Raw genomic sequence first — 26454 nt, 5'->3', positions numbered from 1 at the left:
GTACAGAATCCCGCGGGATAATGGCATTCCCGCTAGTGAGAGGACACTGGGAAGGATAGCATATGAACGAGGCTGAAGGGCTGAAGCGAGGTTGAAAAATTCCGCCGCTTTGACAAACCAACATGGCGGCAATCAAGGCACTAAATCCGAAAGCAGAAGTTGCAAGATCGGCCGCTGCTTTGCATCTTAACATTACAGCAGCTAGAGGTCTTCAGGATGTTCTTAAAACAAATTTAGGTCCCAAGGGGACAATGAAAATGTAAGTAAAAACTCGCTTGCTTGCCTCTAATTTAACTTTAAAACACGTGCTTTTACATGTCAACTCTCGAGGCGTTGTCAAGCGTGCAAAGAGTTGTGTTGTGCAAAAAAATGTTGCTTTTGAGAAAAGTTCTTTTAATTGATTTCCTTTTCGTCGTTCTCGATAAAGGTTAATGACGTTTTTCCTCCTTGTAAATATTAAAAAGGGAGTGTCAGGTGAACTTTCCAAGTGCGATGTAAAGGTGTTAATTTTTGAAAACATGTTTTCCCATTCCCTAGTTTTTTAGCAGGGTTATGAAGTGTAGCAGGGCCTTAAGCGTCTCCTGTATTAATTTGTAATGTCTTTTTTGTCGTTTTAGAGTACTGAATTTAGATATGAGTGATGGAATGCTAGGTTACCGACTAACCTGTGTGATTAACCTGAAATCAGGCCCAATTTGAGCGGTTCTCATACATTCTCTCTAACGGCTACCGCTGAAATTGGGCCTGATACAAACTATTACAAGTTTGTGCTTGTTACGGCCAGATTTTGGCCGTAACGCTGATTGGCTGTTAGAACAATGCCACAAAATCTGATTGGCTGTCGGAAACGCCGGAAGTTGAAAGCGCTTATTCCTTGCGTGGTTGTTTTCGTGAATGATCCGTCGTCGGTGGAGAGAAGGATCGATTTTGCTGTCTTTTTTATTGTTTTATGGTCTTATGGAAGGAAAATATGCCTTAATATGTGCCATGGAAATTGAGAAAATTCATGTGGTTGTTCATATCTTCTCAGGATTTGCTTTATTTATGGAAAGTGAGTGTATCGCGGAGTTGAATCCCTCTACAAGTTGTTAACCACTAACAAGGTGTATTTTGATTTACTAACAAACGGGTGCAAATCAAAATACTGTCCATCTTAAAACTGGTTTCATTTGAAAGTTTAGCCGGGAATGACTTCTCTGAACGGGGTACGCAAGCGGAGGCTCACTGCGAAAGAAACCTCAATCGCCAACTGTGAAGTATTAGACGAAAAATATGGCATCGCTGTTCAAGAAATTTTCAGCGTTCACAGACTGGTTGTTTGACTACGCTTTTTGTTAAAAATAAACCAAGAAAACTGGTGTCCTCGCTCGTTGGCTGTTTGCCTTTGTTTTTAAAGTTTTATGTACTGAATATCGATCAGGGGAAATTGCCGAGGAAAATATCAAGACAACGGAAAAAATAGAGATTTCAGTATTTTAAATTCCAGAGCGCCTAGCCAATAAAACTAGTAGAACATCGTGTCGCCGTCTTGTCGAAAACTTTTTACCTTCTACGCCAATAGAAGTAACCTTCGAGATCTCCCTTAATCTCGCAAGAAGTTAAATGTGATTGTGCTGACTGTTTTATTTTTAGCTGAACAAATTAACAGATAAAAGCTATTTTTTTAAGTCAGCCAGTCTGCATTTTTCCCACGTGTGAAAAATTTGCATACTAGAAAAACAAGCAACGGAAGTAATTCTGATTGGCTGATTCGGCAAATGTCCATCAATCAAAGAAGTGAGCGGCAGATATTTCGTTAAAGGTTTGTATCAGGCTCTCTTTTTGTTTCGCCTTGCCCGCCGGAATGTAATTTTCAAAGCGAAGCGAAAATAGAGCCTGATCTCAGGTTACTGTGTGATTTGCTTGACGGCAACACCTTTTCTTCTCTCTCTGTTATTTGTCCTCTTGCCATTCCCCCCCAGGCATATTCCTGGGGATTTGCAATTTTTCTCTTTTTTGGTGCTCTATTCCCTACCCCCGGGCACAATTCCCCACCCCTGAACTCCTGATCCAGGGTTCACACAGTCCTGAAAAGTCCTTAAATTTTAGGGGAAGTCCTTAAAAAGTCCTTGAATTCCATTTTTCCTTGAAAACTCCTTAATAGTTCCAGATTATTGCTTATTCCTTTTAAAAAATCAAAATATTAACGCGATTCAGAAATGAGAAGCTTTTTGTGAAAGTGGGTGTCGCTGTAAAGTTAAGTCCAGGCCAGCCAAAAATAAACGGAAGAAGCCAATTAAGATCGCATTCGCTTCTTAACACGTTTGACTAAAAAACCGTGTCTCAGATTTTTGTCAAGTGGGTTTGTTCTTTTGTTATAAGCAGTTGAAGTTAGGGATAGCAAATCATTAGCACCACCTGTGAAAAAAATACTCTCACTCCAAAACGAAAAAAGAAATCAAAATTCGCAGACACGGTTTCTTAGAAAAACTATCTGACAGCAAGTTGGCCAAATTTCAGCCAAATTGGTTCACGGGTTGCCGACTTAGAGTTTAAAACGTACCCTCAGCTTGCCCTGATTTTCATTTCGAAAAAACAGGGGAAAAAGAGTTTTGGCGGCGTATTGCCCGTGACGAGATTATAACAGATTATAACACCAAAGCTGTCAATGTTGATGCATACCAGAAAAGGGACAACAATAGTGACACAGCAGGAAAAGGTTACAAACGAAACCCAACAACAGATGAACAATTTATTTCAAACGCTCTGCTCTGTTCGATCCTTCTGTTGTCGAGAAAGCATTTTTAGTTATTTGCGACGAGCAGTTTTCATTTTGAGCCAAGCCAACTTTTACTCGATACATGTTTCTAAAAGATCGACACTTCCCTGGAAAAATCGACAACAAACCGCTTCCTGGTGTTTTTCTTGAAGCTGCTCTCCCGCTACAATAGACTTTCAAAAAAGTCCTTCGTCCGATTTTTATATGGCACGGGACCGGTCGCGAATTTGTCGCTCGCTTGGCCGCTTCGCGGCCTAAAAAGCTTGCTCCGCTCGCTAAGAAACTCGTGAAACTCGATTTCGCGGTAGTTTCAATGGGTTTTTCAGAAGCTTTGTCATCTTTTAGCCATTTCTCGTGATTGTAGTAGGAGCCCTCGTCGCTCTCTGCTAATTTCGAAACCCACACTTTGCAAACCGATTTTGCCGTCTTCTTTCGTCTTGGAGTCAAGGATGAAAACGGACAAGCTCTTTTTTCTTCTTTGGAGGCATTCACTTCCAAAATCCACAGAAGAGCAGTGAGCACTATACTTGTAGACGACGATTTCTGTCAAATTGCGTGATTAGCTTTGTCCAACAGCGGCATGCGTATCAAGTATGACAGGACTTGTCAGCGATCAATTAAACTAATTAGCATAGAAAAAACTTTTGAGCTCCATAAGTCTGCACAGAAAAAACATTTTTTCCTGGAATTTTTTGTAAAAGAAAGCTTTTGATGAGCTCTACTTAATCATCTAAAAATTGAAAATTTCGAAAAATGATGGTTTTTTACCCTGGATGATACCTTAAAGTTTTTTGCAAGTCCTTGAAAAGTCCTTGAATTTTCTTTAACTTTGCATGTAGTGGCTCGGAAAGTGTTTTTTGATGCTTTTTGGTTGTCCGAGACAGAATACAAAGTAGCTTAGAGAATTTAAAGGTTATTTACATAAAGTGCTCAATGTTTTATGCAATAATTAACTATCAATTTAAGACAAGTGAACTGAAAAATGTAGAGAAGTTGGTGAAGAACACAGTTCAAGCCTTAAAGCCTTATTAGAATACACTGGGAATGTGCATTTATGTACAGTCTGTGAAATTATATTCCTTGTAGGTGGTCCTTGAAAATCTAACATAGCCCTTGAAAAGTCCTTGAGAAGTCCGTGAAAAATGGTTGCAATTTTTTGTATGAACCCTGTGATTGACCTCATACACGTAGTTTTTGGGTACAGCATCTTATTTGAGATCAATATTGATTTCTGTACAATAGCAAAACGAGACATTTTCATAAACTTTTATGAACGTTTTCTAGAGTTTATTTAGAGAAGGATAAGTGTATAATGTGGGTAAAACATGAATAATAAATTTGACACTGGAAAAGTGCGAGGAAAAAACCCAAAGGGGTTCCTTGATATTATAGAACACTTCATAAGAACACTGGACTGAATCTCTGTTTATCTACATATATTAAAAGTCTAGGATCCGTCTTAGTACAGTCTATTTATGTTATAATTGATAATTTTATGTTGTAATTAAAAACTGATAACTATTTTAATATGTTTATTCATGGCGATATAATGTCAAGAAGACAAAAGTGCCATACAACTTGATCTGACAGAGACTCAATAAGAAGACATGACCTACACCAAACAAATAAATTGACAGCTAGAGAATTAAAGAATTAAATTAATTATCAGTAAAAAACAAATATTACCAGTGAAACAGACATACAAAGAAATGTGACAAATGAACAGAAAAGAGGAGATATATTAAGGTTCTGCATGTATGATTACATAATATTTCAACACACCATTCCATGTAATAACATGACAAAAAATCATAAATGAAAGATAGTTAATTGAAGTGTACACGCGATGTTTCGGCAATGCTGCCTTCGTCAAGGAAAATGTGTGTCAATCCCTTATCACCTTACTTGCGAGAAAACCTTAATTTTTCAAAATGTGCATGTAAAAGTCATATGAAAGTGAACTCGTAGTTGAGTCCACCTGGCTATAAAGTGTCAAACTTATTGATAGGGTATATCTCCTTGCATTTTGCTGTTGTTTTGGGAGACCGGCTCTTATGCTGCCACTTACTTATTGTTTAACTTGAGGTCTGTCCTCACAAAATGGGCAGCCATCGCTGTACCAGTATCTTCTTGATTTAAAGCAGGTGTTCCCAAAACTGGTTGTCAAGTCTACGGTCTATGCAATGTATTCTTGGTTTTCACATGATGCACCAAAGTTCAAACTAAGTAACTATTGATTCATCTAAGTTTCTACTTCCATGAGGTATTACAGCACCTACACACCTTTATTTAATCAAATTTTTGGTGTGAACAAGTTCTTCATTTTGGGATAGAGGCATCTTGAATTTCCAGGCTTTTGCATGATGCTGTATTCAGCTGGTGGCAGAGAAAGCTCTTATGTGGGTTGAAAACATAAAAACATTTTGTTTGGAAATTGAGAATCAACCAAAGTAAAATCAAAATTAACGTGAAATCAAATTCAACCTGTAACATATACAATCCCATTTTGTTGTTTTTGACTGATTAAATTGTTTTCTTTTTATGGTAGGTTAGTGTCAGGAGCAGGAGACATAAAATTAACTAAAGATGGAAATGTTCTTCTTCATGAAATGGTGGGTGGAAACTGAATGTGGCCTTTTGGCAATTAACTATTCAAATATTTATTATTGCTATGCAAATTTTATGATGAAGGATGACTTTTGACTGAAATATTTCAAAATAGTTTTCATTTAGTAATACTGCGCTAACTATTTTACTTGAGTTGAAAGGAGTATAGAGTTAGCAAGTGGGTCATTAGTTTTTAACAGAGATTGATCTACAGTATAAGGATCCCAAACGGTTATGTTTTTATTTGTACCACTCTGTAACTCCCAATAATTTTTTTGTTTTTCTTTATAGCAAATTCAACATCCAACAGCATCCTTAATTGCCAGAGTTGCTACTGCTCAGGTATTGTCTGCTTTCTGTTATCAACTTTATTACAGTTTAATGTACAAAGAACTAAAATTATGAAAAATGCTTATGAATTCCACCCATTGCTCATATCCTTGTGATTCCTCTTGCTTCCAGCTGTTTTTTTTTTGTTAAACTACATCTTTACACATATTCCTAGTGACTGGACAGTACTTATAACTTTAACTCCTTGCTGTATTTGGAAAACTCTTTGTAGAGCTCACTTCTTTTTAATAGTCAATTTTTTCCGGTAAGGTTGGTTGTCACGTCTCTCAATAGTCACTTTGTTATTGATTGTTATGTTTTGACTGCATCCTGCTGGTCTTCTTCAGGTGATGGTGAAGATTTACTGAGCTGTGTTACACAGCACACCATTGAGGGAAGGGTATTATACACTATATGTAGTAATGCAAACAGTGTATTGAACATACCACCCTCAAGTGAGGTTCATGATACCCCAGTCACAAGTAACCATGGTGTTGCTAATAGCTAATAGATTGTAGCTCAGTAAATCAGCAACATCACCTGATGAAGACCCACAATTTGTGGTTGAAACATCACAATCAATAGTAAAATGACTATCATGAGACAAAATGATGGTAAATAAGCTTATCATAATGCACAGTATGAGTATTATATTCCATTATATTATGTTATCGTCAATTTTTGCCTGCAACTCATTTCCCTCTGGTCCAAAGTCAGCAGAGTTTATGGTGTTCAAATAAAAAATCAAATCTCAGCAGGTATTTACATCAGCTTAGAACGCTCTACCTCTTTTGAAAGGGCAGAAAGTGTACTTTCCAGAAAAAATATTTTACTTTATAGCAACTCATAATATTTCCCGGAAAAATTAACAAACAATTGTTTTTATTTAAATAATTTAATTATTATGGAATCTTTTTGATTGAAAAAGCACGTTTTGCACAGTAATATTTGGCTTGAGGAAAAAACTTAAAAGAGAAGTTTTCCTTTGATGTCTGAGCAAAAAAATCCGCTTATGTGCTACAATTTTTTTTGTGATGCTATCAGTTTATGCAAGTTAGTTAAGTAAATACTCATTTCCATACTGCAATTCTATTCTTAGTGTGGCTTGTTTATTATGAAGCAACAAGACAAAAACTCTAATATTAGCAACTTCTTTTTGATAAATTTCAATCTTTGAACTCAGGAACATCTGTTCAAAGACAGATTTCAGTAGAAAAAAACGGGCTTTTTGTGATTAAAAGCTAAACTGAGACGTATTTCATCACATTTAAAAAGCACATGGCTGGCAACACTTTTTTGAGACACTAAGATTTTCACTGATCGTTTGCCTCAATTTTTGCGGTCATCCAAAAGCTGAGAAGCCAAATGACATCCAAAACTATTGTAAAACGTACCAATAGTCGAAATTCGTTGCCAAAAGCATTTCTTGATCACTAAAAGCATTGTAACCTTTTCAGCCATTTGCTAGCCATTTTTTACTGTTTTCAGGAACAAACTGAAACTAGTCAGGTAAATGGCTCAAACAGTCTACTTCCTTTGTGGCACATTTGGTAGCGATCAGAATTAACACAAATTTTTCAGAATTTTTCCTTATTGATCTGACCCAGGGGAAATGAGTTAAAGCTCTAAGTAAATTGTGGTCTTCAGCTTCTTCATAATTTATTTTTTGTATTCCAGGATGATATAACTGGAGATGGTACGACATCGAATGTGCTAATAATAGGAGAATTATTAAAACAGGTTGGTAGTTTCCAAGACAATTTATGTTATTTTAACTTTTTTATGTTAAACCTATGGGTATGAGATAACATTATATTATTACATGTACATCTATGTTAAATTTTTAAGTAAATTAGCTAATGTACGTTTTGTAACTTACTTTATTTAAAATTCTTAAGACTGTAAGCTGTGTATCCAACTCAGTTAGAGGGGATCTGGTACTTCATGAACAAAGCATATGTTGTAGTTAATTTTTTATCTCAGGTAATTTATATTAATTTTTTTTCCTTTGTTTCAACTTCATTAGCATATATTACCGTAACCAAAAACAAAAGAAAAACAAAAATTACCTGAGATAAAAAATTAACCGGAACATGTACATTTAGCCTCATGATTAGCACTTGCGCCAGATAATAATCTGTGCATGTCATCCTTCAGCGACATGTTTAAAAGTAAGATAATGGATGAGGCCTTTAACTGCTGTGATTAAAAATAAAAGTTTAAATCTGAGCTTACGGCAATCGACAGCATCATCAGGGATAAGAAAGGACAGATTTAAAAGCTTTGAAACTTTAATAAAATATTAATCATCGTCACCATCTACAACATTATATCTAAATCATCATTGTTCTCTGTTTTCATTAGATAATGTATTATTAAGATATCATTATTTTTGTATTTCTGTTTTGAATGGTCTGAAGTGTGACTCATATTGGTTTTGTCTGTCCCCTTAGGCTGATCTATACATATCCGAGGTATGCATTTGTTAGTGTCATTGATTTCTATTCTTGCTGAGTTTTCAATGGATACAGTGAAACCACTATAGTTCATCTTTCTCTTCAGGGTTTGCATCCTCGTCTTGTAACAGAAGGATTTGAATTAGCAAAGAAAAAAGCTCTAGAGGTTAGTATTGTGTCATTCCTGAAAATATCCTCCCCCCCCCACCATAGATGGTCTTTCAGATAGACCCCCAGCCTCCGTGGAATTTCCTATCCACAGGGGTCTTGTATACCCCCACCCCCTTGGCAGGATTCCTGCCAAGAGCAAGATTCTAGCCAAGAATCTCGGTAAGAATCTTGGCAGATATCTTGGCAAGCATCTTGACCAGAATCTTGGGAAGAATCTTGGTAAGAATCTTCGCAGGGATATTAGTAAGAATCTCGGCAAGGATCTTGGCAAAAATCTTGGCAAGAATCTTGTCAGGAATCTTGGCAAGAATCTTGGTGAGAATCTTGGCATAAATCTTGGCAAGAACCTTGGCAGAAATCTTGGCAGGGATCTTGGCAGGAATCTTGGCAAGAATCTTGGTAAGAATCTTGGTAAGAATATTGGCAGGGATCTTGGCAAGAATCTTGGAAAGAATCTTGGCATGAATCTTGGTAAGAATCTTGGCATGAATCTTAGTAAGAATCTTGGCAGCAATCTTGGCATGAATCTTGGCATGAATCTTGGCATGGATCTTGGGAAGAATCTTGGCAAGAATCTTTGCAAGAATCTTGGCAGAAATCTTGGCAAGAATCTTGGCAGGAAACTTGCCAAGAATCTTGGTAAGAATCTTGGCAGGGATCTTGGCAAGAATCTTGGCATGAATGTTGGTAAGAATCTTGGCAGGAATCTTGGCAGAGATCTTGGCAGGAATCTTTGGCAAGAATCTTCGCATGAATCTTGCCCAGAATCTTGGGAAGAATCTTGGCAGAAATCTTGCCAAAAACCTTGGCAGAGATCTTGGCAGGAATCTTGGCAGGAATCTTGGTAAGAATCTTGGTAAGAATCTTGGCAGGGATCTTGGCAAGAATCTTGGCATGAATTTTGGTAAAAATCTTGGCAGGAATCCTGGCAGAGATCTTGGCAGGAATCTTGGCAAGAATCCTCGCATGAATCTTGCCCAGAATCTTGGGAAGAATCTTGGCAGAAATCTTGCCAAAAATCTTGGCAGAGATCTTGGCAGGAATCTTGGCACGAATCTTGGTAAGAATCTTGGTAAGAATCTTGGCAGGGATCTTGGCAAGAATCTTGGAAAGAATCTTGGCAGGGATCTTGGCATGAATCTTGGCAGAGATCTTGGGAAGCATCTTGGTAAGAATCTTCGCAGGGATATTAGTAAGAATCTCGGCAGGGATCTTGGCAAAAATCTTGGCAAGAATCTTGTCAGGAATCTTGGCAAGAACCTTGGCGAGAATCTTGGCATAAATCTTGGCAGGGATCTTGGCAAGAATCTTGGAAAGAATCTTAGCATGAATCTTGGTAAGAATCTTGGCATGAATGTTGGCAGAGATCTTGGCAGGAATCTTGGCACGAATCTTGGTAAGAATCTTGGCAGGGATCTTGGCAAGAATCCTCGCATGAATCTTGCCCAGAATCTTGGGAAGAATCTTGGCATGGATCTTAGGTTGAATCTTGGCAGAAATCTTGCCAAAAATCTTGGCAGAGATCTTGGCAGGAATCTTGGCACGAATCTTGGTAAGAATCTTGGTAAGAATCTTGGCAGGGATCTTGGCAAGAATCTTGGAAAGAATCTTGGCAGGGATCTTGGCATGAATCTTGGCAGAGATCTTGGGAAGAATCTTGGTAAGAATCTTCGCAGGGATATTAGTAAGAATCTCGGCAGGGATCTTGGCAAAAATCTTGGCAAGAATCTTGTCAGGAATCTTGGCAAGAATCTTGGCGAGAATCTTGGCATAAATCTTGGCAAGAACCTTGGCAGGAATCTTGGCAAGAATCTTGGTAAGACTCTTGGTAAGAATCTTGGCATGAATCTTGGCAGAGATCTTGGCAGGAATCTTGGCACGAATCTTGGTAAGAATCTTGGCAGGGATCTTGGCAAGAATCTTAGAAAGAATCTTGGCAGGGATCTTGGCATGAATCTTGGCAGAGATCTTGGTAAGAATCTTGGCAGGGATCTTGGCAAGAATCTTGGTAAGAATCTTGGCACCATTCTTGGCAGGAATCTTGGCAGAGATCTTGGCAAGAATCTTGGCAGAAATCTTGGCAAGAATCTTGGCAAGAATCTTGGCAGGGATCTTAGCAAGAATCTTGGAAAGAATCTTGGCAGGGATCTTGGCATGAATCTTGGCAGGGATCTTGGCAAGAATCTTGGCAAGAATCTTGGAAAGAATCTTGGGACGAGAATCTTGGCATGAATCTTGGTATGAATCTTGGTTAGAATCTTGACAGGAATCTCGGTAAGAATCTTGGCACCATTCTTGGCATGAATCTTGGCCAGAATCTTGGCAAGAATCTTGGCGGAGATCTTGGCAAGAATCTTGGCAGAAATGTTGCCAAAAATCTTGGCAGAGATCTTGGCAAGAATCTTGGCAGAGATCTTGGCAAGAATCTTGGCAAGAAACTTGGCATGGATCTTGGCAAGAATCTTGGCAAAAATCTTGGCAGAAATCTTGCCAAGAATCTTGACAGGAATCTTGGTGAGATTCTTGGCGAGAATCTTGACAGGAATCTTGGCAAGAATCTTGGCATGAATCTATGCAGGGATCTTGGCAGAAATCTTGGCAAGAATCTTGGCAAGAAACTTGGCATGGATCTTGGCAAGAATCTTGGCAAAAATCTTGGCAGAAATCTTGCCAAGAATCTTGACAGGAATCTTGGTGAGATTCTTGGCGAGAATCTTGACAGGAATCTTGGCAAGAATCTTGGCATGAATCTATGCAGGGATCTTGGCAGAAATCTTGGCAAGAATCTTGGCAGAAATCTTGGCAGGAATCTTGGTAAGATTCTTGGCCAGAGATCTTGGCATAAATCTTGGCAAGAATCTTGGCAGAGATCTTGGCAAGAATCTTGGCAGGAATCTTGGCAGAGATCTTGGCAAGAATCTTGACAGAGATCTTGGCAAGAATCTTGGCAGGAATCTTGGCAAGAAACTTGGCATGGATCTTGGCAAGAATCTTGGCAAAAATCTAGGCAGGAATCTTGGCAGGAATCTTGGTGAGATTCTTGGCGAGAATCTTGGCAGGAATCTTGGCAAGAATCTTAGCATGAATCTATGCAGGGATCTTGGCAGAAATCTCGGCAAGAATCTTGGCAGAAATCTTGGCAGAAATCTTGGTAAGATTCTTGGCCAGAATCTTTTCAAGAATCTTGGCCGGAATCTTGGCTTGAGTCTCAACAAGAATCTTGGCAGAAATCTTGGCAAGAATCTCGGCAGAAATCTTGGCAAGAATCTTGACAGGAATCTTGGTAACAATCTTGGCAGGAATCTTGTCAAGAATCTTGGACAGGATCTTGGCATGAGTCTCAACAAGAATCTTGGCAGAAATCTTGGCAAGAATCTTGGCAGGAATCTTGGTAAGAATCTTGGCAGAAATCTTGGCAAGAATCTTGACAGGAATCTTGGTAACAATCTTGGCAGGGATCTTGGCAGGAATCTTGTCGAGAATCTTGGACAGGATCTTGGCAAGAATCTTGGCATGAATCTTGGCAAGAATCTTGGCAGCAATCTTGGTAACAATCTTGGCAGGGATCTGGGCAGGAATCTTGGTAAGAATCTTGGCAGGAAATGTGGCCGGAAAACTTGGACGGAAATCTCGGCAAGGCCCTGAATTTAATTGCACCCCACAATCTCATCACCATGAAGGCATAGAACAGGCTATTGTAACATTTGTGCTAGGAAGAACTTTTTACATCAGGTGCCTTTTTCATGACCAGTAAATGTTCATGTAACTTTTAAAAGGCTCAATCTTGCTTAACCTCTTCGTTTGCTTAAAAACTCCCTTTGTGCTACCATGCCATATAACACGACTTTAACACGCTATGAAGCGTGTCATTTAACACGCGGCTGGAGGGGTGCATGTGCTTAGACCCCCTAGATGCTATGACCCTAAGGGCCTTCAAAACCTGGACAATTACCATGTATTACCCAGTTAAGAGTGATATGTTCAACCTATTGACAGCCCTGTCTTGTGTAGAGAATGGTGCAAGATCTTGAAAGAATCTTTTCCAGATTCTCAGGATCTTGTGACAATCCTATGGCAAGAGTCTTGTGTCAAGAAACTTACAAGACCCTGTAAGAATCTTGTGTCAAGAATGTTGTGTGGTCTTGTAAGAATCTAGTGGCAAGAATCTTACAAGTTCATGATTTGTGTCATGCCAATTGACAAAAACTGGATGGGACCAGATTCGATTGGACTGTCAAAAGTTGGATTGGATTGGATTAAAATAAATAACTTTCAGGATTGGACCAGACTGTTCTTTTGAGCACGAGTGGATATTTTGGAAAGAAAGTTTAAAGGAGATGAGTGTCACATTTTTAGTCATAATCTCTGCTCTCTTTCCTTCCTTTGAGGGGCTATCTGGTGCTATTTGATATCTCTTTGAAAAACAAGAGTCTCTTTGCATTAACTAAATTCCAAGAATTGGAATTGTGCCAAGAATCTTTCAAAATACAACAAAAACCACTCAATAACAATTTGTTTTTATTTTTTCAGTTTACCTTACAGTGTACAGTATGACTAAACAGAAATTGTCTGCTTTGACGATTTTAACAAAAAATAAATGTTCACAAAAACAAAAATTAGCCAGAATCTCTGTTGGTAATTTTTCACTTTTCATTGTTTATGGCTGATATGTATTCCTGGGCCGATTTGTTTCAATATCATTATTTTATCCACAGACTCAAAAGTGAGAATTAAATGTACATACCTTGCAGTAATTTGTGAACACTTAGTGGTGTGGTAAGAATAATAAGCAACATGCTGATCTTGTTTCATTATTTATTTAAGGTTTTAGAGGATATAAAAGTTACCAAGAAAATGGACAGAGATACACTTATAAATGTAGCAAGAACTTCCCTGAGGACAAAGTTACACTCTGAACTTGCAGACTTGCTGACAGAGGTGAGAAGGATCATTACAGTCGGGACCATGACTAAGATGTAATGTCCTTAATACTAGTGAAAGTGTGTATTGGTAGGGTGGAAGAAAAATTTCCTTAGCATAGATAATATTTGCATTAGCTGGGTATCAGGCATTGGCATTAACAACAAGGTGAACTGGTGTGCACCAAAGGAATAGAACATCCAATGAAAATAATGTTCCAAAAATGAATAAAAAGTATTTTTAAAATTTGTCTTTGAATGTTCAAAATTGCTGCTTGTTGTCCATTATAAAAAAGTTACAAGTGTAGAACTAAAGTGTATAAAATTTTGCCGTCAGAGCCTAAGAAGAGTCCATACTAGGGGGAGTTTGTTTCAGTGAACAGCAGGCCTGTACTGCCACACTTGCACCCTAAACAGCTGATTATAGTGTAGAAACTTGTGAGTTTGAGGTTGATTAGAGAGGAGAGGTTCTTATGTCACATTGCCATGGTAGCAAGATTTCTGGATCTCCACAAAGTGTGGTTCTGCAAATATGGCAGAAAAAAAATCAAGAGTATGACTTTTCTTTGCGTGGTTGCACTCAGGAACAAGACAGTAGTTCATATTTTTCTTCCATTGATTGAAAAAGCAATGGTCGTCTCTGTCAAGAAAGATTGTTGAGATTGTTGCTACCATGGTAATGCGACAACAAAGTTCTCCTCTCTTTTCACTCCTGTTTTGCCTCAGTGTGATTAGCAGTGAGCCATGTCTTGGTGAAAGCAAAAAATCATTGCCCAATGTATACAAAACATTTAATGTACCAGGAGGTAATGCAACTTTGATTTATAATGGTAAATATACCAAGTGAAGTGCAATTTGGTCTGAAATCATACGCTTGATTTTGAAATCGTGCAAGTTTGATTTTTAATCACAAGTATGATTTTAGAACAAAGTTGTACGACATGAAGTTTAATTACCAATTTATTACAGCCATTTTGAAATTGCAGAATTCAGTCAGTACCTAGATATAGTAGCTGGTTTGTTGAAAAGTGGAAACAAAAAGGCTTTCACATTTCATTCTTTACATGAAACAGAAATGATGCAATAATTTGGAGTGAAAATTGTGGAATTTAAAACAGAAATGATGCTATTTAGAACAGATGTGATTTAGAGCAAAAAATAGTGTGATTGATTCTGAGAGCCAATCAGATTGCAGCGATCACCAGTGACTTCAAAATGGATATAATTAATTTAGTACACAGTAATTTACAAAACATAACACAAGGCATGAAAATGAAGAGTCTTGAAAAACTGGAATAGCTGAGTCCTCTCTCAATCATAGTCAAGGCTGTGCTCTAAGGAAAATTGAAGGGAGCCCAGTGTTCTGAAACTGTAAAATCTAGGGTGCCCAGCATATGATTTGTATGAAAAATCTGTGACTTTCTAGTTGCTCGAGGGCAAAAGTTAGGCGTCAGGGGCCAACAGGCTCTGTTAGAGCACAGCCCTGATAGTACTGATACTAATGTCGGATACGGTTGGTGTACATTATGTAGTCACAATAGCAGCATTCTCATTAACATACTACTGTTTTGTTGACAGGTTGTTGTAGATGCTGTATTAGCTATTCAGGCACCAGACAAACCAATCGATCTTCACATGGTAGAAATAATGGAGATGATGCACAAATCTGGAACAGATACAACGTAAGGAAGCATAATGACACATAACTCAAATAATAACTTAACAGGTCATTTAAAATGTCAAAACTAATTGGCCTAATGTGGGGTGATAGCAAACACACCTTTAGATCTAATTAACCTGGTCTGGAAAAAATAGACTTAGGTTGAAACAAACTGATCTAGGTTAAAAACAGATTGACCTAAGAGACAAATTAACCTACCAAATATACACTCCTCACGTTGTCACAAAAACATGTCATTTTGTTGGTGCATTCAGTAAGGTTTTTCCTCTACAAAGCGATGGTCCCCTAAAAGTGATGATAGGCACATGTATTTACCTTAGCAGTCATGTACCCAGTTACTATGGTGAGTTAAGAAGTTTAAACCCTGGGTCAGATGTCTTGTCACCATGAAAAGTGCTTCACTTCCAGCTAAATGTCCCTGAATTGTTCACAACTGAACTTTATCAAAAAAAGATACTGCTCTTTGTTAATAAAACCTATTTTTATTCACGTGCCAGTGTATGATTATGTTGTAGGTCAAAATGAAATTCAGTTGAAATTGGTTCCAAGGTTGAAACCATTATTTTTAACCTGAATTTCATTTTGACCTACAACAATCATTATAGCATGTAAGTACTAATTGAGGACACTGTTTTACTTATCCTCATGATGAAGAATTGCCATTTCTATGATGGTCATGCAAGGCAAGTGAAGGTCGAGCCATTTGCTTGGAAAAGGCAGACCTTCTTCCTTAGTAATGCTAAGTATTTGAGTATTGGTCCAACCTTGATGATCAAAACTACAACCTACCCTGCAGACTATCTCTCTACCAAAAGAACTAAACCTGTGGGTAGAGCTGCTCCCATAGTGTCTACAATCAGCAACAAAATGAGTTGAGACACTTCTCCCTAAACTGGGCTTTTTTACGTTTTACTGACTTCAAAAGGGGGAAATATAACTTTTCCTCCCCCATCCCCTCCATGCAATGTTGTGCTGCTGTTCGAGCTACCTATAGAAAACAACAAACATCCTAACTTTGAATGGAGGGGACAGAGGAGGAGTGTGGATACTTTTGTTCTCTGAAGTTACCCTGTTTGAGGACAATATCTCAATTGTTTTGTGGGCAGTTGTAGGTATGAGGGAGTTAGTTCACATTGTTTCTTAAGCAGAAATTAGAATGTAAGTATGTATACATTGGTGATCAGATGCCTTGCATTGTATTAAGTACATTCACTTGTTTGTCCATAGTTTGGTTAAAGGACTTGTGATGGACCATGGAGCACGTCATCCTGACATGTCCAAGAAAGTCACAAATGCTTACATACTTACTTGTAATGTGTCCATGGAATATGAAAAGAGGTCAGTCAGTCATAATACAGTGGTATCTCTAAATACCTGGTGGTATTGTTTCTAAGAATGTTTGATAGAAAATATCCATATTGACCTCACGGAGGATCAATGATTATCGCTAGAGGGAGGGGATCTTGAAAACCAAAATTTAACATAAGTGGAATTTTCACTGAGGGGCTCAAGCCAATGAACCCTTGATGGAAGGAGTTTAGTTATGGATATGAAACACCCCAATCTTTTGCCGGTAAAGTAATATCAGTACTGTGCCCAGTGTGAAGAAAATGGCCTCATTTGTAGACCTTCTTCGGGCTCATCTTCCACTCCAGATACAAACAATGCTACATAGAACTTTTCTTCCTTTTACCTGCAAATAAGGCTAGTCTATTAACAGCCTATTTCTTTTCTTGCTTTGCAGTGAAGTAAATTCTGGCTTTTACTACAAAAGTGCTGCTGAAAGGGAAAAGCTTGTTGCTGCTGAAAGAAAATTTACAGATGACAAAGTACAGAAAGTTATTGACCTGAAAAGAAAGGTGAGAAAAGAATGTCAAAATATTTTGGTTGTTCAAGGTCTGGGCATTTGTTCCATTACTTGTTTTTGTTTGAAGAGACTGGTAAATTGTCACACTAACAAAATTTTTATTAATTTACCAGGTTTGTGAAGGAACTGATAAAGGATTTGTAGTGATAAACCAGAAGGTAATTAGTGCTTATGTAGTTGTAAACATTTATTAGAACCCTACACTACACATGGGCCTCCTTATTTATGTAGGCTACATGTATAAGAATATTGACATAAGTAACCCAGAAACCCATAGAAGAAATATTTATGTAAGCCTTGTCATAACTACATTTTATGAGGATCACTGAACTACCAGTAACACATTGTCTATATTTTTTAGAAACAAGTCTTACATAGGTGACTTTTACAAGTGTTTGGTCCCAGAATTCAACTAAAACTAAAGAAACATAAATGTTTTTTGTGGTTTTGAGCCCTATTAAGTTTTGGGTAATGTTTTGCCCACAGGGAATTGACCCTTTGTCACTGGACATGCTGGCGAAGGAAGGTATAGTTGGACTTCGTCGTGCAAAAAGAAGGAACATGGAGCGACTGACTCTTGCTTGTGGTGGAATTGCCATGAATTCCTTTGATGATTTGACACCTGAGTGCCTGGGCCATGCTGGGATGGTTTATGAACATGTATTGGTGAGAATTATATAAAAAGTACACCTGCCTCTGTCATTTTATACAGTTTTTTATTTTATATCTGTCATCTTCAGGAAAAATAAGGGTTTTTTTCAGTGAAAATGTTGCTTTTTTGTTACTGTAGGGCGAGAGTAAATACACATTTATTGAAGAACTGAAAAATCCTCTTTCAGTTACCATCCTTATCAAAGGTGAGTCATTACTGTAACGTACATTTATGATATTCTATTTTATTTAATTGAATTAATTATGCTTTGGTCACTTGTCATTTTTCCAAAGGACCAGCAGTGCATAAAATGGGGGTGCATCAACACTTACATGGAAGAGCCCTGGGTGCTTGTGAACCCTCTTTCTAATTAGCCCACATAAACTCTTCCTTCGTATATACATGTAGACTTCACTCTTCTTACCCTATCCTACCCTGCTTCCTCCTTACTCCAGATACTACACATGTATATGTAGTACTTCCACTTTTTTTTTCACCTGCAACTACAGCCAACTCTCGCCTTGCAGACACCCTGCTATAGCGGACACCTTGATAATATGGACAGCAGCTAAATCCCAGGCTAAAAATACATTACAGATGTTTGACTGAAAAAAACTCCCATTATTACAGACTCTGGCTAATGAGGACACTAACTCAAGGTTCCTACAGTGTGCGCTTTAAAAGAAGTTGACTTTATTTGTTTAGCTTTCCTCCTTTCCCTTTCTTGGCTGTGGTGACTGGGGGTTCTTGTGGAGCCATCTTTAATATTTGAAGTTGTTGCTGGAAGCCCCCCTAGATTGTAGACTATATGGAGGACCCCAGACATACATGTACTTCCTCTTTTTGCCATAAGTAGCTGCTTCTCACCTCAGACAAACTTTGTATCTCAGGTGACTCCCCTACCCCTTCCCTTCCCAAATCAAAATCCTACATGTCATCTTTTCAGCTGTAGGTACTTCAGTCCATGGGAAATGGGTGATTTGTTTAAGTGTGATATTCCCTATGGCTTATGCTGTTTTTGCTGCGTTTCAGGCCCAAACAAGCACACACTGACACAGATAAAGGATGCAGCACGTGATGGCTTGAGATCAGTAAAAAATGCCATTGAAGATGGTAAGCAATGAAAAAGATCCTGACACAGGGTTGTAGCTTTACACTTTTGGGATTAAGTAACTTCTTTCTAATAAGTACTCCCTTTAAAGGTTGCTTTTCACTAGCAACAGAGTTAGCATCATGAGGAACACAGAGCATAATGATGTTGTGATGATTTAGAGTTTCAATTCCACTTACCAGGGTAAGACTCTTGCAATCTGGTGAACAGAACAAAACCAACTGCAACCCCCTTGGAATAAGCATTGTGACTTGTTAATGAGTGACATACTAAAAATAAACTTCTACTGATCTTTAGCACCCTCTTAAGTGTGTTTATTTTCATGCTACTGTTATTATGAAGTGTAATGTACTTAAAAACTAGTTACTGTACAGTCTATGTGGTATTTCATCATTGCAACTGTTTATTCTTGTTTTCCAGTTATTTATTTCTCCACCACAGCTTTGGGGGAGAAACTAAAATACTTCTATAAGTCTTAGCCTATTCATTGACTAAAACTAATTGTGAAGGCTTCTCTTTGTGGAGGAGTTAACATGTGACTTTCTTGGTAGCTACTAAAAATAATAACGATTCACATTCCGTCCTTTGCAGGAAGTGTTGTCCCAGGTGCAGGAGCATTTGAGGTTGCAGTTAATGCAGCTCTTACAGAGTTCAAAAAGACTGTTAAGGGGAGGGCACGGCTAGGAGTTCAGGTTTGTTATCTGACCATGCACTTGTGAAAATACTTGTAGTGAAAATTACAAATTTTGCCAAAGGTGACTTTCAAACATGTAAATTCAAATGATAATTTAGTTAATCGACAAGTTTTTTTCCACAAGTTCTCACTGAATAACCCAACTTGCATTTTTTTCAAATGAGTCACTGCACCAAGGTTTTGCTTGTTTAATATAATGGTTTCCTTTGTTTATGCAGGCCTATGCAGATGCACTTCTTGTTATTCCAAAGATTTTAGCGCAAAACTCGGGTTATGATCCACAAGAGACAATTGTCAAGCTTCAGGTAAACATGATTTGAAGTGCTGAAACTACCTCGACCTACACTGTCTTTACTTCAGAATATTTTGAGTCAAGTCTTATTTTAGTGGTAGTTAAAACAAGGACTTAAGGATATTTACAATGACTGATGTTAAAGCTTTCTTATCACTCTGGGACAGTAATAGCCAACCTCGCTGAGCTCTTTAATTTTGAAAATGTCTTGTTTGTGTTAGTTATAGAAAGACTTTTAGTTTGAAAGCTATGAAATGGAATGAAAAACGTAGCAAAATGTCCTGTTCATGTTCTGAGCCTGGAACTAAGGAGAAATTGTGATTCAAATCTTGACACCTTAGAGTGCTAGGCTGAAAAATGTCCTTTCTGGTCACCAGGACAAGCAGATTTTCCTGTCTGGCAAGTTAAGTTTTATGCTTGTTTGCCTGAAACAAGCAGTATTATAATTAAAGTATTATTATATATTAAACAAGTATTATTATAATTAAATTGTAAACTTAAACAAGGAAGAAATGGCCCTGGGCAAGCAAAATTGGAGCAAAGCTTATCCTAAGCTGAAATTCACTTTTTCTTTAAGCTTGGGTGGGTACTGGGCCCTCTAGCCACTGGGCTTTAAAGAAATTTCACTCTCAGTGAATTAGGGAGAATTATATTTCTAGGGTCAATAAGTAAAGTTCAAAGTGTCTGAACTGTAGGTAGTAAAATGCATACAGAAAGTTGTTTTATTTTTTACCTTGGATAAGAAGTGAGAAAGACATTATGTAATGCTTTTCACTTCAAGAGCATGGGATGACATAAACAAAATCAGAATTTCCAACATGGTTTGTAATCTGTAACATCACTATCTCTTTGATATGTATTGTCTATAGTTGCAATGTACCCATTACCCTTAAAATAATTTTATTGTTGTGCATTGGAGAAGAAAAGAGCTAAGCTTGCTTTAACTCTCAACAGAACACTTTAGCCCAGTATGATGAGAACCTGACTGGTACTAGCAGGGTTGTCACTAAGATTTCAAGTTGCAGGGTAAATACGACAAGTAGGCGGGGAATCAAACAGTTAGGGGTTTCTTTTGGTTCTATTTTTCTTTTATTTTCCTTTGAAAGTAGCCAGGGGCCATGTTCATAGTAGCCAGGGGAATTCCCGGCCCTCGCCTCTTAATGACAGCCCTGTGCTAGGGATGCCAGACTCAATCACACTAGGCATCTATCAAAGTTTTTCTTGGGGGAGCTATTGATGTACTGAACATCACACTCTTTCAGCAATGAAGTTTGATCTAAAAGTTTGTTGCATCCTCTGTTTTATCCTCCTTGTGGAATTAACTAAGAAGAGTTGATTTTTACGGATTGCAGGAGGAGTATGCTGATGCAAAGACACCAGTAGGTATTGATCTTGCTAGTGGGGAGGCATTAGTACCAGCTGATGCAGGCATCTGGGATAACTACAGAGTCAAAAGACAGCTGCTTCATTCATGGTTAGTATGAAGCTCACTTTTTATTCAAGATCAATGATCATAACTTAAACAGAATTCTGTGATCTATTTGGCTTTTGAATTACTCATTTAATGTTTTACCTTTGTCACTAACTTTAAGTTTAGTTTTGAACTGAGAATGTCTAATGGGTTGCATCGTTGTTCAGCTATGATTCATAGCCAAACAAAACTCACAGGCACTAGGAGGAATTTTTCTATTTCTGACGGCATCTTGTAAGGACTCAGGTACTGCTTCAAGTGAAAACAAAAACAAGGCAACTCCTGCAAGCTTAGAACAAACACAATCAAACACACGTGTCTTTTATGCACTTTGCATGTGCATCCTTGCTCACTACCAGGCTGTACTCACATTACAGTTTCCTCAAAGATGTGTTTGTTTAAAAAAAGTTTAAAAGAACAGCTGATATAAAACCCTCACAAGTTCTGAAACTATCCATTGAAATGTTTATAGTTTGTTTTTGCACATCTGTTGTGAAGAAGTCTCTTTAGAGTCTACTTTCATGATTTATCAAGTTCCAATAAAATATGGCCATAAGGTTTCAGAACCTTTATGGTGCTAATATTTACCTTTACTTGGATTTTTTCTGGTTACATTTCAGTACTGTTATTGCGAGCAACCTTCTACTAGTTGATGAAATTATGAGAGCAGGAATGTCGTCATTGAAGGGATAGAATAACAAAAGTTTACTTCTTGAGGTATGGATGACAATGACAATTCATTATTAATTAATGATACATTTGGTACCCTAAAATCTCACTGTTAAGAGTTTAAAATCTGAAAATTGGCAGACCCATCATTTGTTTTATGCCCATTCAAATTCTGCTATTCTTAGGGTTGGTTCCTGTAATTTTGGGGAAAGGTAAGCCATGTGACCTTGAGCTGCAACAGGCCTATTATTTACATTGAAACCTCATTCTGAGTGTAGCACTAAGTTTGAAGATCAGTATAATTGTTTGTCAATTGTGTGGCTTACAAAATAAATATTAGGCTTTTTTGCAGTTAGATTGGCAGATGTAGAGTACCTTTATACTTGTGTATTTTTTTTCTGATTTTCTGAAGAAGAACTTGCTAAACATTTGAAGCTCATCTAGTCCTTTTGAAAAAGGGTCTCAATCCTCAAATTTTATCCTATCAAAATTTTTAACCTCATGATTAGGTTTTTAAGTGCAGGATTTTATGGCTTATTATTTTGATTTTTAGCAAGCATATGGCCTTCATTTGAGGTCCCCTTTTATCTGTTATAATCTATTGCAGAGTGGTTCCTCCAAGATGTAGCCATGTGTGTTAAACTGATCTTTACCCCACTGTCAAGATGTTAGCGTCACCTTCATCAAGTAGATAAGCTGGTCATGCATTCAAGTTGAAAGAAAAAGAGGAAATTTTCGAAAAAAATGCTACATTGTTGTTGAAATATAGTCACATCACAATTATTTGATTTATTTTCTAAACCACTAAAGTGATCACCAGCTAATTTCTTCTTAAAGCTTTTAAATATGTTAAATACTCACAATGTTGCAATTCAAAACTGTGCTCAGTCTATATGATCTGTGAGCTTAAGTTTAATTTGATTTGTGGAACTTGCTTTTTGGGTTATGGGGGTTGAATTATAGAGGCTATATTTGGCTCTTCCTTCTGTTTTTAGATTATGAGGCTTGGGTCAAAGTGGCTTTTTTGGCTCTTTCCTTCCGCAATCCTACCCCCAGAGTACTTTATTCCCCTTCTGATCCATGATCTCACTCACTGTATTTAAGGTCACAGTTCCAGAATCAACCTTTGGACCATCATTAATTCTCTCCTTTTCTCTGCAGAAGGGGGCACCCAGTGAAAGGGATGGTATGCCCACTGGGACTCTGAGAGCCTATATCGTAATTTTGTTGTGACTGTCAAACCTTACTTGTGATGTGTGAGTGACAATTAGGCTCTGCATATCCATGTAGGAGTCAGTAAGCTTGCATTTAAGTGTTTTCACCACCCGTTTTGAAAATGACACTTTTCTTTTAGATAGCTGATCATGTTAGCTTACCTACTTAGCTTTCCAGGAAGGTACAATCTTGCTGTGATGTGACTGCCAGGAAGATGGAATCAAACCAAAGCTCATCCCTAATGACTCTATTAGTACTTTACCCATGGGTGCACTTGAATAAAATATTCTCGATTCATTTTTCTGTTATGTATTGAGTATATACAGCATCATTCTAAGGAATTATGTTTACTGAAAGCTAAAGTTTGAGTTTACTTTACTCAACTGATTAAACACAATTTTTGGTTTGGTAAAGAGCCCATCAGGGCAACTTGACTATCCCCTACAGTTGCATTTTATGATGATTATGATTTGAGATTGTAATTTTGTTAGAAGAAAATTGAGATTGGTCATTGTTGGTACTTAAAAGTCTAATATTTACACTGAGCAAAACACATTATTTATGTCTGTTCTTTAAAAAACTTTGAGTAGCAGTGTGAGGTCTTGACCTCCGGTTTTCACTGCATTTTTTAGATGGCCATATGGGGTTTATTCAAGGGTAGTGATTCCTTTTAAGCATTTCTCCCTTTTCTGAGTAACATGTATTCAAGGGAGGGTCATTTTCCACATGACCCCCCTTTTGTTACTGTCATGTTGTTTATCCCATGTTACATAATAGGTGGAGGATATAGCTTGATTGGCTTGGCCGTTTTTCTTAATACCTGCATAATTTAAGATGGAACACACTGCTGAGAACTATCAAGGAAAGCTTACATGTAAGTGGGCAATGCCCACAAGTTAATATCTCGGCCCAGTGATGTGATCATAGCTAGTCGAGTCTAGAGCCCTCAAACGTAGTGAAGAGTACAATTTGCCTGTGAGTATGGGAATTGAAAGTGATATGGTTCTGGACAGGCCGAGAAAAACGTAATGTAATAATTGTTAACACCTTGCACCACCTAAGGATGGAACACACCACTGGGAAATATTTGCTTTTCGTTGGGTTCTTTGAGGCCCCATTCAAATTGATGTGGAAGGGGGATGGTACCCACAGGCCAATGATGCAATAACCGCTAGAATTATAATCAGTAGATCTCCACGCTACTACTAAACAACGATATCTTTTCAAAATCTTCTTATAATGATACACAGTTTAAATAGAGGTTTCGCTGTACACAACCCTTACGTTCAAAATATGCCATAATCATATTTATCTATCGCAAGAACCATCCAACCTTCCCCCTCAACTGTTACCTGCCTGTACGTCTAACAAACATATCAAACGCAGTCTCCTAAGCTCTGATTATTCCTAGTTATTTATTAGATCAAGTTGAAGTAAGTGTTAGCAGCCCAAGGCTAAAGGCAGAGGCTGATAACACTCATGAAGACCTCCATCTATCTGGATATCGTAAAACCCAAATCTAATGAAAATTGCTTTATTATAGATTGCCTTGAAGAACACACTGTCATTGAAAGTAATGACACACTGTAATATAGAACACAGTTTGACTTCTACAGACAAGTCAGTTGTCTGCTAGCAGACAATGACTAATCTGCAGGTCGCACTGATTTCCAAAATTAACTTTAGGCTCTTAGCCAGTGAGAAGGCAGGTAATGAGTTCAATTTATAATAAGTTGACTTAGGTGGGTGATTAAATGGAATCTGATTTTCTTGATGCCTGCGATCATGCCCTACCTATATCTGGTCTCTAAACAGAGGAAGCTCTCATTAGCGGACACCTTCAGCATGCTAAAAAGGTGTCTAACTGGAGCTGGCCGCTTACAGGAATGTAAAAATACAGAGTTTGTATGGAAGTTTAGAAAAATGGGGTTTTGTCAAGGTGGCCGTAAGAAGAGCTGTCTGCTTACGAGTGTCCCTTTGGAGAACTTCCATTGCATGTCTTTTGTTCATTTTTTCTTTCCCTCTTCTGGAGCAAGAAACAAATAAATCCACCAAGTTTTGTAAAACAGAACAACCATTGGTGGGGAGTACTCAGAAAAGCTTTATATGAGGAGGAGGAAAGGGATTCCTTTTCACAACAAATTTTAATAATAATTTGCAGAACACACTTTACATTATTAATGCAAATGCTTTTACATTTTATGACAAATGGGTGTTTAATTCCCTTAATTTAATACATTTCAAAAAATGTACCGTTAACCTCTTAAGCCCCAATATCCATGTTGTAGTTAATTTTTTTTATCTCAGGTAATAGTTGTCTTTCTTTCTTTTTTGGGTATGGCATATGTTAATGAAGTTGAAACAAAAGAAAAATAAAAATTACCTGAGACAAAAAATTCACTACAACATCCACTTACAAATAATTATTGTTATCTCTGCCCCCCTACTTCTCGTAACGTTTCCTTGGTTTCATTATTTGTCAGCCTGAAATTCATCCGATTGCTTCGAGTCGTTTTCTCCTCTCAATGCCGTCTGAATGTTAGGAGGAAATTGATGTCGCTCACTCTTGGGACGTAAACGGGTTAATGTCAAAAACTGCAACAGTAATTTAAGTGTCGACTACAATATTTCATGAAAGGGACATCCTTTGTGTTTCTCGTAAGCTGCCTGGCGGGATTTGAAATGTCTATTTTGGAACGCAACTTTTCAATGGGTTAGCTATGGGTTGGGTTGAAACTTACATTTCGTCAGTATTCGAACCAGCAGCAAAGTGTTATGTTTATAAAGTAAAAAGAGTGATACGGCATATCCTCACGTTGAACCCTAAACACTAACTTTTTTAAAATGTTCTGTGTTAACACAACGAGGGGGAAAGTCCTACTCATAATAAGTGCGGTAGATTTCCTCTCTCATCCATGCAATATCGCGTGCTGAAAGCACTTCCTCTTCGCTTAACAACAATCTTGTAGGACCAATGATCAGTCTGTAGTGCAGCCAGTCAGAGAAATAGCGAGGACATGCATCTCCGCGTCGTTGTGACGCATTTCTGACAAAACACTGTATGAAGGCATAAAGGGAATTACTTTCGTATGCTTCAAAAATCATTTGTTTCGAAGCGCCAAAATCATTCAGCAGCGAATACAAAAGAGCTTCTGTTGGGTCCCCATGTTCCGACTGCAAGATGTCTCGCCGGAAAGCTTGGTATATACCAAGTAAAATGCTCTCCACATCAGCTGGAACATTCCATTTGCAAATTATCGAAGCCATAATCACAGCGTGCTGACGGCACTGGCATCACGTCCTGCTCGCACGCGTCGAACAAGTCGTGTAAACTTAAATTCGGCGGAACGCAGTTTACCTTGTGTTTCTTCCAGTGGATCCTCTGGCCGTCTCTTGAGCAGTAGAATGCATGCTGACAGCCAGAACAGCGCTTTAATTCGCCCCTTTGATGACAGTTTGAGTTATAACAGGACCCGGTAACAGGACATGTTCGGTTTATCACACGTTCACAGTCTGACAGAGTCGCACGTGCAGTGCGAACAACCTCTCGTTTGTAGCCTG

At 38.0% G+C, this 26454-nt stretch overlaps 1 protein-coding gene across 2 annotated transcripts; it reads left to right on the top strand.

The window, feature by feature from the left end:
- Positions 1-85: 85 nt before the first annotated feature.
- On the top strand, positions 86-23190 carry LOC140951633 (T-complex protein 1 subunit zeta-like). Of its 2 annotated transcripts, XM_073400930.1 has the most exons (19): positions 87-259; positions 5307-5370; positions 5657-5707; positions 7373-7435; positions 8149-8169; positions 8258-8317; positions 13147-13260; positions 14820-14923; positions 16150-16260; positions 16667-16781; positions 16903-16947; positions 17276-17455; positions 17580-17646; positions 18474-18554; positions 19144-19244; positions 19465-19551; positions 20891-21012; positions 21630-21726; positions 22286-23190. In XM_073400930.1, the coding sequence occupies exons 1-18, from the start codon at positions 123-125 to the stop codon at positions 21700-21702; spliced, it is 1596 nt and encodes a 531-aa protein (XP_073257031.1). In that variant the 5' UTR covers positions 87-122; the 3' UTR covers positions 21703-21726; positions 22286-23190. The 2 variants fall into 2 exon arrangements, with proteins under 2 accessions (XP_073257032.1, XP_073257031.1); XM_073400931.1 differs by lacking the exon at positions 8149-8169 and having other exon boundaries at positions 86-259.
- Positions 23191-26454: the final 3264 nt, after the last annotated feature.

Source organism: Porites lutea, chromosome 11 (genome assembly GCF_958299795.1).
Source record: "Porites lutea chromosome 11, jaPorLute2.1, whole genome shotgun sequence".
Classification (NCBI taxonomy): domain Eukaryota; kingdom Metazoa; phylum Cnidaria; class Anthozoa; order Scleractinia; family Poritidae; genus Porites; species Porites lutea.
The sequence above is the reverse complement of the archived record's forward strand: the minus strand, read 5'-3'. Positions and strand labels throughout refer to the sequence as shown.